General features: G+C 40.2%; 1 protein-coding gene across 1 annotated transcript in view; it reads left to right on the top strand.

Annotated features, from left to right (window-relative positions):
• The window catches only part of LOC117730481 (voltage-dependent L-type calcium channel subunit alpha-1D-like), a 51,317-nt gene that overhangs the window by 12,336 nt on the left and 22,200 nt on the right, over positions 1-16,781 (top strand). The window contains 12 exon segments of the mRNA XM_034532209.1: positions 3,709-3,848; positions 7,332-7,510; positions 8,129-8,281; positions 9,190-9,386; positions 9,895-9,998; positions 11,185-11,354; positions 12,934-13,008; positions 14,503-14,590; positions 14,979-15,005; positions 15,461-15,621; positions 16,020-16,245; positions 16,333-16,540. Of these exon segments, the coding sequence (XP_034388100.1) occupies positions 3,709-3,848; positions 7,332-7,510; positions 8,129-8,281; positions 9,190-9,386; positions 9,895-9,998; positions 11,185-11,354; positions 12,934-13,008; positions 14,503-14,590; positions 14,979-15,005; positions 15,461-15,621; positions 16,020-16,245; positions 16,333-16,540 (1,728 nt within the window).

The following is a 16,781-nucleotide window of genomic DNA, read 5'->3' as shown; positions in this document are numbered from 1 at the left end:
AGTCTCCACATACCATCTTTTTAATAAAAGTATGTTTTTCCTTTTTTAACTTCTTTCAGCCGATTCATACAGCAGGTGGGCGAGAGATCTCTGACTGGTTGTTCTGCTAAGAGAATCAGTGTTTTTATCCATCAGTGTCGTTTGGCCTTTTTTTGGGCTTTTCCATTGTTTCCCCCCACGATGGCACAATGTGTTGCACAAAGCCAAGCTACTTTTTACCTTAATATTATATATAATTATAAAACTAGGAATCGCTGTCTGTATGTCTGTCTGTATGTGGGGATGCACTTTGCATATCTCAAGAACCATTCATACGATCTATTCACACTTGGTGGGTGTATTGCTGGGGACCCAAGGAAGTGCTTTATCAAATGTGGTGCAACTTAGACATGCAACACATTCAATATAAATAAACAAGCACATAACAATCAGAGTTCAGGGCTCTGTGGACTGAGTCCAGCATTTTGACCACAGTGGGTGACAACATGCTGAACTCAGTGGCCTGTACATCCACTGCACTTCCTTTTGCTGGTGAATGCTGAAAAATGTCTGCTTTGGGTGCTGGATATATACAACGTTACACGGATGCTGGATAACACATTTCAACCAGATTCTGGTTCAGATAGTCAAGACGAGGGGATAACCAACTGGAAGCAGAATCGGACTTGTACAGTATTTCATTGTGTTTCGTGACTTCTGAGAGTATTTCCTCAGTGCATGACTTGATCCTAATTTTACATAACTAACATTACCACCAGAAAAATGCATCTGCTTATTAAATCCATGCTCTACTTTATAGTTGCAATGGTTATCTAAAAGCAAGGAACTAATAAATTACCACGCAAAGTATATTTCACAGATTGTTTGGTTTTTGAGGCCCCAGGCAAACTCTTTCTTGTGTATATAAATGTACTTAACTATGTTCAAGCTGGAGCTGTCAACTCTAATATAATATAGTTTAATGAATAATAATGTATAATATTGTTATTGGATGTTAATGTTTTGTGCATGAAATAATTAAAATATAGAAAAATAGGAATCTGCAAAACAACCATTAGCATGTTTCTGGTAAATGTAGTAGTACAATGTTTTCCTCTGAAGCAGAAGCCCTTTCAGTTTGGCTCCCAGGCCCATGTTACATACCTTTACTCACAGTTATGATGGCACCTGGTGTTTTTTCCTGAACCAGAGTGTATTTCACTAATGTTTCTGACTGTGAGAAGCTGTGACTTGGGTGTGTGATGCAAATCTGTCATAGTGTGTGTATTGAGGAGTGTTGAGTGTGAAGTTGTTTGAACGAGGGGTTTTCAAGAAAGCTGAAAGCAGCAACACCACAGGCCGAGCATTTGGCCAGTTCTGAACAGATGTTTTGCACTGGAACTACTATTATCAATTAATCTGCCAAGCTAATTAAGTTTTGTTTAGTTATTTTTGGATAAAGAGTTCAGACTACTGGACTTGTTATGTGCTGCTGTGGAGGCTCAGAAGGCAGATCTCAGTGGTCAGCTGTCCGTTGTGGTGTGTTCAATACCAGAAAACGTTCTCTCAGTCTTCCACTTTTCAGGTTGGTTTGGTGTGTACTAAACAATGAAGCCAAATAGCTTCTGGTATTTCCAGTTTTAACTTGAGGTTACATGATACTAAATCTAAACATTTTTAGTTTTTTTCTTGCCTAGATTAAAACGTTCTTGTGTACCTCAAGGTTTCTCGTGTTTTCATGTTTCTCATGGTGTTCTGTGAATATGTGCAGAGACAAGTGTTGTAAAGCGTGACAACCAAATCAGATCAGAATGAGCTTGAGATTTGGCTGCTCTGGTTAAACAAGGCTGTTTTTACTTTTTGCATTGATTGATGTTAAGACATGTGACAGTGGTGAACTAGATATTATACAGTCATCCTCCTATTCTTAGACTCAGCAAGCTTGAGTAGCTCATCCATTGATGCTTTCTTTACTGCAGCCATCTCTGTGACTCGCATTTGTGTAACAAACGTGCACCTCTTTAATTTGGTATGCAAATAGCTAATCTTAATGCACACATGTGCAGCGTATTCACTCCGATCTACTATGTATAGACACAGTAGATCGGAGTGCGCAGAAGGGTAGTATGGGTCAGATCAGTCTCAATAATTGCAAATGCACACAGACAGACTTACAAATTCAAACACAAGATTATAAATGCGCACAGAACAATTTACAAATATGTTCGATTTTACAAATGCACACAGAGAGATTTACAAATGCAAACACAAAGATTTACAAATGCGCACAGAACAATTTACAAATATGTTTGATTTACAAATGCACACAGAAGGATTTACAAATAAATTAGACTCACAAATGCACGCAGAACGACGTGTCTTTGTTTATTTATTGTCAATTGCACTGCATTTGTTTGTGGATTCTTCACATGTGTGTACGGATTTATGAGACTCCGCCAATCAGATGTCGGCCTCATTTTCAACCAATCACATGAGCGTCATTCGCTTTATTTGTGCCTTAGAGGGGGCGTGGCTTATCTCTGTGGCTTTACTCCGTGGAAAACAGTTATAACTTCCGTCATCCACTATTTCTGCTTTATATACTTGTTGTGGACATCCCATAAACGTCAGAACATCTAACGCCCTCGTGTTTGGGTTCATAACATTAATATCATATGTATATATTTATACATAACATCACAACTGACGTCTGAATGACTGCGGGTGAACTTTTCGCTTCATTCGTGCCGCGCCAAGATTTTCTACAAGATTTACAAGATTAACCGAACTTTCAATGACTTACAACAATGGGGTGGGGTGTACAATTAATTGTGTATCCCTCTGCAAATTGTGCAACTGTAATGCTGGCAGCCCCGTGGAGAGGGGAGGGGGAGATGCGCTCATGTGATTGGCTGAAAATGAGGGCGACATCTGATTGGCTACAGCTAGGTCTATGTTGAAAAAAACGCATTTGCGGATCTAGCCATGGCAGGGGAGTCGCATAAATCCGTACACACGTGAAGAATCCACAAACAAATGCAGTGCGATTGACAAATAAATAAACACAGACATGTCGTTCTGCGTGCATTTGTGAGTCTAATTTATTTGTAAATCTCTCTGTGTGCATTTGTAAATCAAAACATATCTGTAAATTGTTCTGTGCGCATTTGTAAATCTTTGTGTTTGCATTTGTAAATCTCTCTGTGTGCATTTGTAAATCGAACATATTTGTAAATTGTTCTGTGCGCATTTGTAAATCTTGTGTTTGCATTTGTAAGTCTGTCTGTGTGCATTTGCAATTATTGAGACTGATCTGACCCTATAGGGTAGAATGTGACCATATTTCACATTGGTCGGACACTGAATTGGTGACACAAATCCCCACCTTGAAAATGTGGTGATTGTAATAACTATTTGGTGCTGCCAAGTTGAACAGGTTTGTTAAGCATTTACGGCCTGGACATTTTTCCATTGTTTCTCTAATGTTTCCTAAAAAGTTTGCTTTCTCTTTACTCCATTAAGCAGATTAATCAATACTACAGAGCTGAATTAAAATGTGCACACCAGATTATTGTGTCTGTGTGTGCCACTGTAGTTGGGACTTGTGTATGTTTGCATCCAGCACACTGTTTATGCCATGCTCGTGGGTTTTCATGATAATCAATCATATCTAGTTCTTGTCAAAAATCTGTTGTTCTCTAATTCTCTTTTTCCCCTGTATATCTGCAGGAAACGGTTGAGTATGCCTTCCTCATCATTTTCACAATTGAGACCTTTCTGAAGATTATCGCTTATGGTTTGGTGATGCACCAGAATGCGTATGTGAGAAACGGTTGGAACATGCTGGATTTCGTCATTGTCGTCATAGGGTAAGTCATCAAGTTCATTTATTTTAATTTTAATTTTTTTCAATCTAAATATAGTGTATAATGTATTTGATTATACATATTACCTGCACCGGTGGGCATCATGCCAGGTGATCCAAACAATATCATTTTACAGACCAGATCATGAGGTTTTTTTATTTCAATGGATTTAGACTTTAATCTCAGTTAATTAATTATTAATGAGTAGAATCTCCTTTACAAAAGTCCTGGACATGACAGAGTCATCAAACAAAGTGTCAGAAATACAAGTCAATAATATCCAGTTTAGTAATTGAACTGTTTAAATTCAGTTGGATGACACGTAGATTAGACCATGATTTATAATCAGAACGGGTATTCAAACTTGAAGCTTCCTTAGTATTACAAATTGTAGTATCAGCTGGGCCAGGGTTAGGCTCGACATTTCTGGAAATCAACAATATGTCTGAAAAATGTCATTGCAAGGAGCTTCCTGTCTTGGATTGATCATGTTAATGCATATAAGACAAGGTGGAGAAGATAGACCAACATCTGTTGGTCTATCTTCTATGTCAAAACAGTTTAACAGTCGCAGTGTCCAGTGTTTCTGAGAGAGGCAGTCCGTGTTAAAGTTAAAGTTGCTTAAGCCTCTGCTCCAATCGGCTAACCAGAGACCCTCATACACCCACAGTATATGACCCAGAAAAGACAGAGAAAATAAATCAGAGCTTTACCACCATTGGAGTGAGTCACCATCTCTACATCTCTTCTCCAACACTCCCTCCCATTTTTTTCTCACTGACTTTCTTTCGCTCACACTCTCCCATCCAGCTCTGCTTTGTCTCTGCAGCTAGTTCTTATACTACCCCCATCCATTTTGATCTTGAACGTCATGCTTCACACTTCCCCATCTCACTCTGCCCTCATTCCTATCTCCTGCACGTTCTCCTCTCGTTATCTTCATCCTAATCGCAGCGTCTTTTTTTCTCCTCTATTTTCCTTCCTCTCTTTCCTCTTATACACACAGTCCAGTGGGCAGCTGGGTCAGATCTCTGTCTGTATGCAAGCGTGCAGGGTTTATCTGCCATGCAATCGAATGCAACGACGGCTGCTCATGCTATAAAAAGCGACTGTTCCTTGTACATCACGGAAATGACACACTGAAATAATACTGCCAGAATCAAAATATATGGCTCAATACAGCCCTGAAATGGCTATTTGAAGTCAGCCCACTTCACAACATGCTTCAATATGTTTGTGTGTCTTTGTATTTAAAGATTAAAGCAGGGCACGTAATGGTTCAACACATGTTGGAAAAAGGTTGTAGGTGCTCGAAGATTCAGTATTTCGTCGTTCAATAATGCTCTTCATAGAGAGAAAGGTTGCCTGCTGTCTAAAGATTCAATATAATCCATTGCGATCTTTATGGCTGCTGTGGTCATCTATGCTTTTTTTAAAAAAATTAGATACAATATTGTTTGTGAGTAGGAGAAGAGGGATTTGAGAATTGTAGCTAAAATAGTTTGGAAATTAGGCTGTAATTGTTTAAAAGAGTAGGAAATGCATGAAAAATATTGAGGGTGTTTAACGTATAATGCTACACTGAAAAGCCTCTTTTCTTGACCTGTCTGACATGTGGGGAGAAATGTAATAAAGATTTAATGAAAAAATAATTGTATTCGAAGGACATAGGTGTCAGAAATGTAAATCACCTCTGCAACAAAAAAAAAGTGAACAGAACGTTAACAGGATTTGAGTAATTATGAGATTTGTATTTGTTTTACTTAAATGAGCCAGGGTATTTTGCTAGGGAGCTCTTAAACCAGGCTGCCCTAATGAATATTTTTTATTTTAACAATGGATATAACTGTTTAATGTGAACGGCTAAATTAGTAGTGAAAAACTATAGAAACTATAGAAGTATCACCCTAATCTACAGCTCCCCTCAGCTTTTAGGTAGCAACTAGCTGATGAGCACTTTGCAGCAAAAGATACAAATATTCCCTCAGGACATAAAGTGTATATGTTGGATTTACATGACTCCAAATCAATGCTAATGTTGCCTTGTTGCTGGATTGTCTGGTATGCAAATATGTTTACATTTTAACATTTGCCTTGACCATTTTCAAATAAAGATGATATAGTTCCAAAAAATGGGATGTTAACACATTTTTACATGCCGTAATTGTTTACATACTTTTCTGCATAGTATGTAGAATTACAGAATTACCATGAAACCAATGGATGCCTATAACAGAAGAAAACACCATTAAAATGACTAACATACAGTTAGCATAGTTTACAAAATGATTGTAAAGTGATTTGCATTCAAACCCACCTGCATAATTGCTTCGAGAGCGAGGACACACATTGAGGTCATGCAGCTTGGCTGGTAAAGAAAGAGGTTCTCCTCAGGTATATGCAATAAAAAGGTTGATATGTTTGCTTTTGGACATGACTGGATGAGTAATGAAACCCCAGTGGCAGGCGGTCAGTTTTACAGCTGTGACTCAGTATAACATAAGCCTGAGCAGACTGTGCTTATAGGCCCTCAGAACTCCTTCCTATCGGCAGCTTCATTCACTGCTTTTAGTCCACATCTTTGATGTGATGCGTCAAGATGATTTCCCCTCTTGGCTAGGTGAGGAATGTCTAACTGACTGTAATGAAGTGTTCTCTTTCATGGTGAGAGATTTGTTCACTGCTGATTTCACTTTGTGATCACAGCAGGAAGACGTTCTTGTACTGCATTTATCTGCTGTTTGTGTACTCTTAATGGCATTGACACAAAAGGGGGCGGGATGCTGCTGTCCTACACTATCAGCATCGCCCCTGGCTTTATATAGAAAATAGTTAACTGACAATTGTTTTATCAGGTCTTAACATTACAGTGTGGAAGCTACCAGTACAATGTTTATTAACCAGTTTTATCCCATCTATGAACATGAATGGGCCCTGTATTTATTATTATATGTGTAGTACTCTTGTTAATCCAACTGCATCCTGGTGATATCAGTATGGTTTGTGGGTGGCTGTAAAGTAAACTGATGACGCATGCTACACTATAGTGTCACAGTTAAATGATAAATGAGCTACATTTGATGGATCAACAACAGTAAATTAAAAAGAGAGTTTTAAGGAAAACGTGTCTCAAGATTAATGATTATTGATACGCTTGTAATATCTGGAAAAAGTACAGACAAAAAAATACACATCTACATTGTTTGAAAAAAATGTCTACAGTAATGTTCATATGAAGAAACAAACCACTAATTGTATTATTGATTAATATTGCTGATTCTTTTCTTGGTGCATTGATTGGTTGTTCTTCCTTTACAAAATGCCTAGTATAATTTTCAAGTCAAATGTGACATCTGCAATTAGTTTGTTTGGCGTTTCCAGTTTTAACAAAAATAGAACATGGAACATACAACAAATAATAAGCAGCTCAGACGTGAACATGTTGTGGTATGTTATACGAATAGTGTGAGGTTTGCTTTCTGACAGACTCTTCAGTGTTGTGCTGGAGCTTTTGACCAAAGAAGAGAAGCCAGAAGCTGAAGGAGATATCAACCATCCGTCAATGCACGGACACGGAGGTAGTAAACCAGGTGGTGGATTCGATGTTAAAGCCCTTCGAGCCTTCCGTGTGCTGCGACCCCTGCGGCTGGTCTCAGGAGTACCCAGTAAGTACTGAGCTCCATATGCCAACACACAGGCAACCCATGTCAACCCCATATAGATTCACCACATATTTTCTATAAATACTATGTACTGATCAGAGCCCTTATTAGTCCCAGTAAATTATGGGTTGGAGGGTTACACATGACGAGTCTTCATCCCTGAGGAGTGTTTTTCAAAAACATCCATTCAACATCTCCATCAACGCCCTAGAGAAATGAGCTCCGTAATAAAAACTGAGCGTAAACACTAGTGACACATTTATGAACTATATGTTGTTCTAGATGTTTTGAAATATTTACTGAAACCGGTATCAAACATTAGAAAAACAACTTCCTTCTTGTGGGGAAAACATTCAGTTGGCTGTAGTATAATCCTACACTGCACACATACTGTATGCTCACATCTATTGTTGATAAACAAAATATTATAAATTAAAAACTTCATATTAATGTCATCAGCTTGTCATTATGTGAACCATCATGAACCACAAGAGTTTTTTTTGTAGTAAGACCAGGGATGGAAACTGGCACTGGTGCAACTGACGTTTGTAGCTGTATTTTCTTACGGCGCATTCAAGTACAACAGCTTCATGTATTGTGTTTATTTTTCTCCTTGCTTAGGTTTACAGGTGGTGTTGAACTCCATCATTAAAGCCATGGTACCTCTCCTTCACATTGCCCTCCTGGTCTTGTTTGTCATCATCATCTATGCTATTATCGGCCTGGAGCTTTTCATCGGTAAAATGCACGCAACCTGCTTTATTCCTGGCTCAGGTATGCCCTCTTGATTGTCTGTTGTACACATGAAATCAAGTCAACTTTCCAGCCTACACAGCTTGCATGTTGAATACTGTAACAAGCAGTAATATTAGCCTGACTGTAAAACTTTCAACAAACATCAGCATGCATTTATCAATTCTGAAGGTGAAACCTGATATTTAACCTGACCACATGTGGGCCCAGTTAAAAGACCCTGACCAATTGGTTATCCTGGCACTAACTACTTGAGATTAATGCCTCACCTTAACCACTCGTCTCTGCCTCAACTTGCTACGCAGGGCAGGTCTTGCCAAGAAAAGACGTGGGGGTTCATAATAACGCGGTGATGCCATTTTAGAAACTAACATGGCAAGTCTTTTCAGGGGTCCCAAACTTAAATTACCTGGTGGCCACTGGCCAGGTTGTTCACTCCTAGGGGGGTTGCTTAAAAGTAGTGTTTGTTTTTCCCTCCCTTCCGTCCCTCGTACATGGTGGTGCTCTGCATGCTCATTAGAGGAGTACCGAGTGAGAACGGCAGCTTTCTCCTTGCTGGTGTGAAAGTGAGTCATGTGGCACTCCGTGGAGAATAAACCCTGTCATAAAAAGATATGACCTCGTGGTCAACCTTTCTTTGAGGTTTCGAAAGTGTAAGGTGCAGTCGGTCATATCAAGTGTTAATTCAGCAGTTAAGTCAAAATGTAAAATAACTATTTGAAAGTCTTGCTTGATGATTTCTCCAATTACAACAATCAAATTGGGAAAAAAGTAAAGAAACTTATCTGTAGGTAAGGTATAACAATACATTGTAAACATGGTGTGGGCCTGATTAAATCCTCTATACGGGCTGTAGTTTGAGATAATGTTTGAAATAATCTTGTTTTCCACAATGATTACAGACACATTTCTTTCCTCTCGTTCTTTAGATATGATAGCAGAAGAGGAACCAGCTCCATGTGCGATCTCAGGGCACGGGCGCCAATGCCCCATCAACGGCAGCGAGTGTAGGGAAGGCTGGCATGGTCCCAATGGTGGCATCACCAATTTTGACAACTTCCTGTTTGCCATGCTGACAGTGTTTCAGTGTATCACCATGGAGGGCTGGACGGATGTGCTGTACTGGGTGAGTCACTGCACCACCAGTTCAACATCCTGTGACTGTCACATGCCTTTAGCTTAGATGTCTATCTAGATCAGATGTGACTGACATTCTGATGATGAAGCTGCTGATAACTTCCTGAGGCAACTCTTATCACTCTGATGTGATTGATTGACTAAATTATTAAATGCATGTCACAACAAAAATAAGACCTCTATTTTTCTTCACCTGAAGAAACAAACTTTTTCTTCTTGTTCTTCTTGTCTGACAGTTTCTACCTTTAACAGTTAATTTCATTCTTTTCTCCCTCTCTTCCCCCTGTTCTCCTTCTTCTGTGCTGATGCTTGTTCCTCCAGATGAACGATGCTATGGGCTTAGAGCTTCCGTGGGTTTACTTTGTCAGTCTTGTGATCTTCGGCTCCTTTTTTGTTCTTAACCTGGTTTGGGTGTGTTGAGCGGGGTAAGCACCTTCCTCTCTTTGCTCTTTGTTTGAGTTTCTGTCCTGTTAACCGTCTACCTCTGGCTCCTGTAGGTCAATGACGCCATCGGATGGGAAACACCGTGGATTTATTTTGTTAGCCTGATCATACTGGGATCCTTTTTCGTGTTAAACCTTGTGTTAGGTGTGCTAAGTGGGTAAGAGGAAACTTGTGCAGTGATTTTGGTTTGCAGTGTGCAAAGCGTGTTTGCAGTGATTTGTTTAGCACTCTGGCACAGCTTACGATGTAATGTTTTGCACATAAATGAGTGTATGGATGTAAGATCCTGACTATCTTTATATCCAAAAACATATTGAACTATTACTTCCGTGATTGACTATTGTGCATTTGGACCATACGATAAATGCATTTTCTTTCTCAGACGTTCTTCTCTGACCTCTGTTGGCGTCAAACTATCACGTTTTTTCCACGGCAACTGCAAAGTGAGCGTTTCCTCCCCCCCCCACCCTCAACCTCCTGAGAGAGAAATTAATCTTATTCCTCGCCCTTCACTCCCTCTGCGCTACTAAGCTCTCTCAAACCCCAGTTTGCTCTCCCAGCGCTGTGGAGTGGGGGTGGGGTATTACAGTAGAATTAACTCTGGATGGTTGACCAGCCATCAAAGCCCGATTTTTATAAAATGGCAACAAGGTTAACAGAATCTCCAACTCCAACTCAGACACTCCTGCCGGATGCTTTAGATTGTCACAATGTATTATCTGCATCAACTGTCTAAATGCAGTTTTAAAAATGATGCTTTTCTAGCCTCTTAGCATCAAGTATCTGTGTGTTAGTCTTTTACTTTGTCACACCTTAAATGCATCTCATTCTCAGTAACAACACTATTCCATCATGCACTGAATACATTTACGTTCCGCCTTATGAATTCCTACACATTATAGTTTCCACAGTCGTTGTTGTATATAATCTATGAGTTTAGACGCTGTGCAAATGTTTTGTGCCTCTTGAAACCATCTGTCCACCTAAATTGCCTTTTCTGTATGATTAAGACGCTCGCCTGAAGTATACGCTACTGTACTTTCGGCTCTAAATAAAGTGCTGTGTTGTCTGTCAGATGGTGTACATCTCCCTCCAGTGGCTAGTGTTCACAAAAATAGGCATTTACAGGTTGTGGTTGAAGTATGTGAATATGCAGCATGTCTTCATGCAGTTTAGTGAAGAATGTCATAGCGACTATTTAATAGAGGAAGGAAGATTTTTTTTATTTCCATTTCATGTAAAAAATGCTTTTTTTCTTTATTGCTGTTGAAGTAAGTTTCTCTTTGTATGTGTATTTGATCATTTATGCACTCCTTTGTGTTTGTGTGCCTCCACAAAACCAGAGAGTTCTCCAAGGAGAGAGAGAAAGCCAAAGCTCGAGGAGACTTCCAGAAGCTGCGTGAGAAGCAGCAGCTGGAGGAGGATCTGAAAGGTTACTTGGACTGGATAACTCAGGCTGAAGACATCGACCCCGACAACGAGGACGAGGCCGAAGAGGAGACCAAGCGCAACCGTAAGCACCGTCCCCCGTTACTCCCAGAGTAATCCTGCGCTGGCATCACAGGAGCCATCCAATACTGATCCAATCTGTCACTTCAACGTCAAAAACTATGCAGGATGGTTTATTATTGTTGGCTTGAGAGGGTTGCAAACTATCATTTTATATTTATGTAATCGGGAAATGCAAGAGTTTGTATTCTAGAATTCTACAATGTGTCATTGTGTGAGAAAAACACATAGTGGATTTGCTAAAAGATCATTTCGCTGGAGGAGAAATATGTATCCTAATATACTGTTTAAAACAAAAGAGATGGCTTTCCTGGCACTCCCATGGCTATTTGAGTGCAAAGTGCCCTATTTCTTCGTATTGCCCCATATAACAAGTCCACCATGTTGACACTTGACTAGCACAGATACAGTGGGTATGAATCAAGAGAAAAAGAGCCTTCAAGCTAAAACATGGCCTCCTCATTCAGCTCGACAATTTTGCATCAACTTTTAATAATCATGCCAGAAACAATCCACTAGACAGGATGGAGTGTCAACTTTCTCTACCTACAGTAGCATCAATAGTCCATAATGCAATTCATGTTGGTCTTGATTAAGCTTTTCAACAGTAATTATGGGATATGTAGTAATAACTAACTAAAGCAGATGAAGTAGGTTAACAATTTAAAAACAATTGATGATGAATTTTTTTCTGAATAATGCAAAATGATTTAGGCTAAAGTCAATTAAACTTTCTTGGCCATACACAAATACACACACATAGATACGTATCTAGATAACAGAGAGGCATCTATTGGTTAAGAGAGCGTCTTTCTCTCGAGGTGTTCACAATAAACAAAGGCGTTTGAAGCTGAGCGGTGCAGCATGTTCTTATCTTCACGCTCAATATAAGTCACTGATGGAAGTGCAGCACACTGTGAGTACCACTGGAGTTTATCTAAGAAGAGTAAAAGGGGAAAAATATGTTACTTGAGCTCTTAATACAAATCCTCTTTATATAAGCAGCACACATGATGCAAAACAGAATTCACCTTATATTTTTTACACTCTGCTCATTACAATCAATCTTCCCTCATGTTTGATGTACTTGTCCATTTACTTTCACCTCTCCCGTCTGTCTTTTCCTCTAGTCATACTTCATTTATAAAGTTTGACTTTTAGGGTCCTTTAAAGCGGTCGAGGTTCTGTGTGACAAGGAGGGAAGTCCAAACTGCTTCCAGTTTTCCTTCCACATCCATCCTGGCTTTTGTTGTCTGTTGACAATACATGAGCCTCTGCTCACACGTTAACGTGCAAATGATTGAATATGCACTGTAACATGTTAGTACAGGGCCTCGTCACCTGCAGGCGCTTCCAGTGACTAACAGCTCTCCGTGTTGTTCTTCTGCCCTCCTCAGTGTCTGCAGCCCCGGTGGCTCCTGCTGCTCTTGTCATTGTTGGATATTGATATTTTGAATACTGTTGTTGTCCTGTGGTGCTTGTCTGCTCTGACCCATTTTGATAGCAGCCCATTCTCGCCCCCCATGTCCCTCTGCTGTGCCATTGTGTCTGAATGCATGGGCTTGCATGCATTACACATGAAGGGGTGACTCTGGCTGACCTTACTGAGAAGAAGAAAGGAAGGTTTGGGTGGTTCAGCCAGTCGTCCGACACTCATGGTAAATCCTGTGTTTTCCCTCCAGTGTTCTTATGCTTTTGTGTATGTGTGTGTGCACACGTGAGTGTGTGTGTTAGATGCTCAAATTACAGAAAAATGTATCCGTTTTCACTAAATCTTCAGATCAGAACTAGATCAGACCTGAACTCTTAGTTTTGTTTATTTTTTTCTTATTTTTACAAAGTTTTGCCTTTTGTTACATCTTGTGAGCAAAAAGACACAAATAAAACCTTTTACTTTGCCCTTACTTCCTTCTATTAGTGAAGAAGGGTTGATCTGTTTTTTACAAATAGTCTACATTATTGATGAATGCATCAGGACTTAAAACTAGGAAATGAATGAAAAAGATAAGCAGCAGTGGCCTTAAAATCCCAGTTGAAGCATCTAAAGTGACTGTTGAGTGAGTCTGTGTGTGTGTGTGTTGATGTGCAGCCTAATGTAATACCTCATCACTTTGTGCTTTACTATTTTGTTAAACCTGTCGTGTCCGAGCATCACAGCCTTTTTTTCCGTTTTTGTCCTCCATGTTTTGTCTTTTCAAAGGTTTACTAATTCTAAATAAAAAAACATTTTACATTTTATGAAATGAATCTGATATGGAATATAAATACAGCTACGTTCGATAGCAGGCACACCCAGTTTCCTTTCCATGTCCCATTTCAAAAGCAGTGGCTCAGTGTGAATATAGGAAACAGGGCTAAACCCAGATCACTACTCCAGCAGTCAGCACTATTTTCAGAGCTGAGAGCTGTCCGACCACTCAGGAATCAAAGCCAACACGTCTACATAAGCTAAGCAGCAGCGCACACCACGCTCCCTCATACGAGTTAAAGCACTGAGACGTTTTGCACAGTTAATCATCATCTGTCTGCGCAGACAGTCTTTCCGCAGCGCTGGCAGTACTGTGACTGTGGCATTTCAGAGACAGCTTTAAGAGCTCTGTCCTCCTCGGCCAGCTCCCCTCTTCTCTCTGCTCCCTCATTGTGTGCATCAGTCAGCCCTCGTAGAGCAGCTGTCCACTCGCCTGTCCCATGTCAGCTCCCTTTCAGCACTTGGTAAATGATACTAATGATGACAGTGATGCACAGCCACAGCACGTAGTTCCTTTCTTTCTATGAGGTCAAAAGTTTGGAAGAAATGACAATCATTTTGTTACTTTTTTAAACCTCTCTCAAATCATTTTGATGCGCCTATGTTTTGGAGTGTATCCTTTTTTGGGGGGGGGGGGGGGGGGGGGGGGGGGGGGGGGGGGGGGGGGGGGGGGGGGGGGGGAGAGGAGGGTGTTCTTTTATGATTTATAAAGGATGTTCTTTAGTGTATCTTCCTTGCTTCCTTTTGAAAAAAATGCCTGTCAGAATAACCTGATGTGATGAAGGCAGTCTCCATTTTATTTCTTTTCACACTTCTTCCCCATGGGATGCACTGCACCGTGTCTATGTAAAAAAAATCTCTTGAGTATTTTTTTTGTAAATGTCTGCTTCATTTGCTGCTTCAGCGAGCGTTCCAGCCAGTGAAACAGAATCCGTGAACACCGAGAATCAAAATGGGGAGGATGAAAAGACACCATGCTGTGGACCTCTGTGGTGAGAACTTTGCGCAACAAACCTTTTCATAAACAAGACCACTGTAATTACTTTGAATTACAATACTTTGATTGCCGTCCCCTCTGGTGTGACCACTGCTACAGAGACTTTTAAAAACCCAGTCTCCAGCACTACAGCACAAACAAACCCTTTTTTCCTGTATAAGTGCTACTCTCTTTACTTTTTGATTTGTAATAAAAGACAAATGGTCAAATGGTTAAAGCAAACAACATGTTTATATTGCCTTCCTACCCTGGGAGCTGCTGACTCTTGTGGTTGAACATGCTTTATGTTGTTATCAATGAGCCCTAACAACCAATCAATGCTTCTAACACACTTCTGCTACAATCTGCACTTTTCAACTTTGACAAATTCTTCTTTCTTTCAGTCAAAAAATTTCAAAGTCAAAGTTCAGGTCAGTATCTTTGTGGGTCTGTGTCTCTGCTTGGTGCGTTGATCTGTTACTGTGAGGGTTAGTGCCCAGCATTAGATTATACTGATATATTTTGGAAGTGCTTGGCTTTCATTTTACTGTATTTTAATGAGACTTTACTAGGGATGATAAATCAATAGCTTTTAGAAAGTCAGCATGTACCATAAGGTATTTGGAGAGAATTCTTACGCAGCTCATTTACTGAACAGTATGACTTAAATATATTGATGCCGTTTCCTAGTGGCTCTTCCCCCTCATTTCTCTCAGTAATAGAAACAAACTATGATTTCCTTCAAATAAAACCTGAGGTATTTATTCTATTGTTTTGAGACTTTAATCTTTGTGACCAGATCCTGTGTACCTCTAATTCTATTCATGAGCAAAGTCAGTCGCACTAGCGTTATTTTCTGCACTGACGTTGCGTTCTCCTCCTATAGTCGGCGCTGGCGCCGCTGGAACAGGTTCTGCCGCAGGAATTGCCGGTTGGCTGTCAAATCGGTGCCTTTCTATTGGCTGGTCATCATCCTGGTGTTCCTCAACACACTCACCATATCATCAGAGCATTACAACCAACCTATGTGGCTGACACAAGTGCAGGGTATGAAGAGCACTACAGTATACATCAACACCGATTGATTCACTTTGATACCCAATACGTCTGTTGTTTAGTTAGTAAGATATCTTATCTTACATTTCATTTTCAATGAAAATAAGTAGACATTTTAACCACAAACCATTGTAAAGGATTTCTTATTATTCCTCTTAATATTGCTCTTTCACTTATTGGAATAGAAATGTAAAATAGAATATTAGTGAACATTTTTGTTTTATTTCTAGAAAAGAAATAGTTGTGCAGCCTTGGCAGAGTTTAACACTACAATCTCTGAGTGGTTTAACACTAGCAAAGATTCTTTGCATAATTTAGCAAAACACTTCTCTTTATCTCTCTCTCTCTTTCTCCATTCCATTGTGTTTCTTCAATGTCCTGCGTTTCAGACGTGGCCAACAAGGTCCTGCTCGCCATGTTCACATGTGAGATGTTGGTGAAGATGTACAGTCTCGGGCTACAGGCCTACTTTGTGTCACTGTTCAACCGCTTTGACTGCTTTGTGGTTTGTGGAGGAATCACGGAAACCATTCTGGTCGAGCTGGAAATCATGTCTCCTCTCGGCATCTCTGTGTTCCGCTGCGTCCGCCTGCTGAGGATCTTTAAGGTCACACGGTAGGACCATGCTGCTTTTGTGTGCGTGTGGTGCATGTGTGGTGTTCAGTTCATCACTTGTCTCTCCTTCTCTCCACTGCTTCACAGTCACTGGCAGTCTCTAAGCAACCTGGTGGCGTCTCTGCTCAACTCCATGAAGTCCATCGCTTCTCTGCTGCTGCTGCTCTTCCTCTTCATCATTATCTTCTCCCTGCTGGGCATGCAGGTGTTTGGTGGAAAGTTCAACTTTGATGAGACCCAGACCAAAAGGAGCACCTTCGACAACTTTCCCCAGGCCCTTCTCACTGTGTTTCAGGTATTTACTGTTCAGATTATGGATGTACACCACAGTCACTTCCAACTGAATGGAAAACATTCAGCAGAAAATATTCAGATACACATTTTAAAAGCTGTTTGCACAAACAGACATACATCATTATGGTAAGAGAGTGTGGAAGGCTGAGATAAGAGAACTAGAGCTAGACCAATAATAATACTGGCTCACTGCAGATAATAGTTGAACAGAAATGCCAAGCTGGGTGTGATGGCATTTAGAA

Source organism: Cyclopterus lumpus, chromosome 5 (genome assembly GCF_009769545.1).
Source record: "Cyclopterus lumpus isolate fCycLum1 chromosome 5, fCycLum1.pri, whole genome shotgun sequence".
Classification (NCBI taxonomy): Eukaryota; Metazoa; Chordata; class Actinopteri; order Perciformes; family Cyclopteridae; genus Cyclopterus; species Cyclopterus lumpus.
Note: the sequence above shows the minus strand (reverse complement) of the source record. Positions and strands in the feature narration are given on the sequence as shown.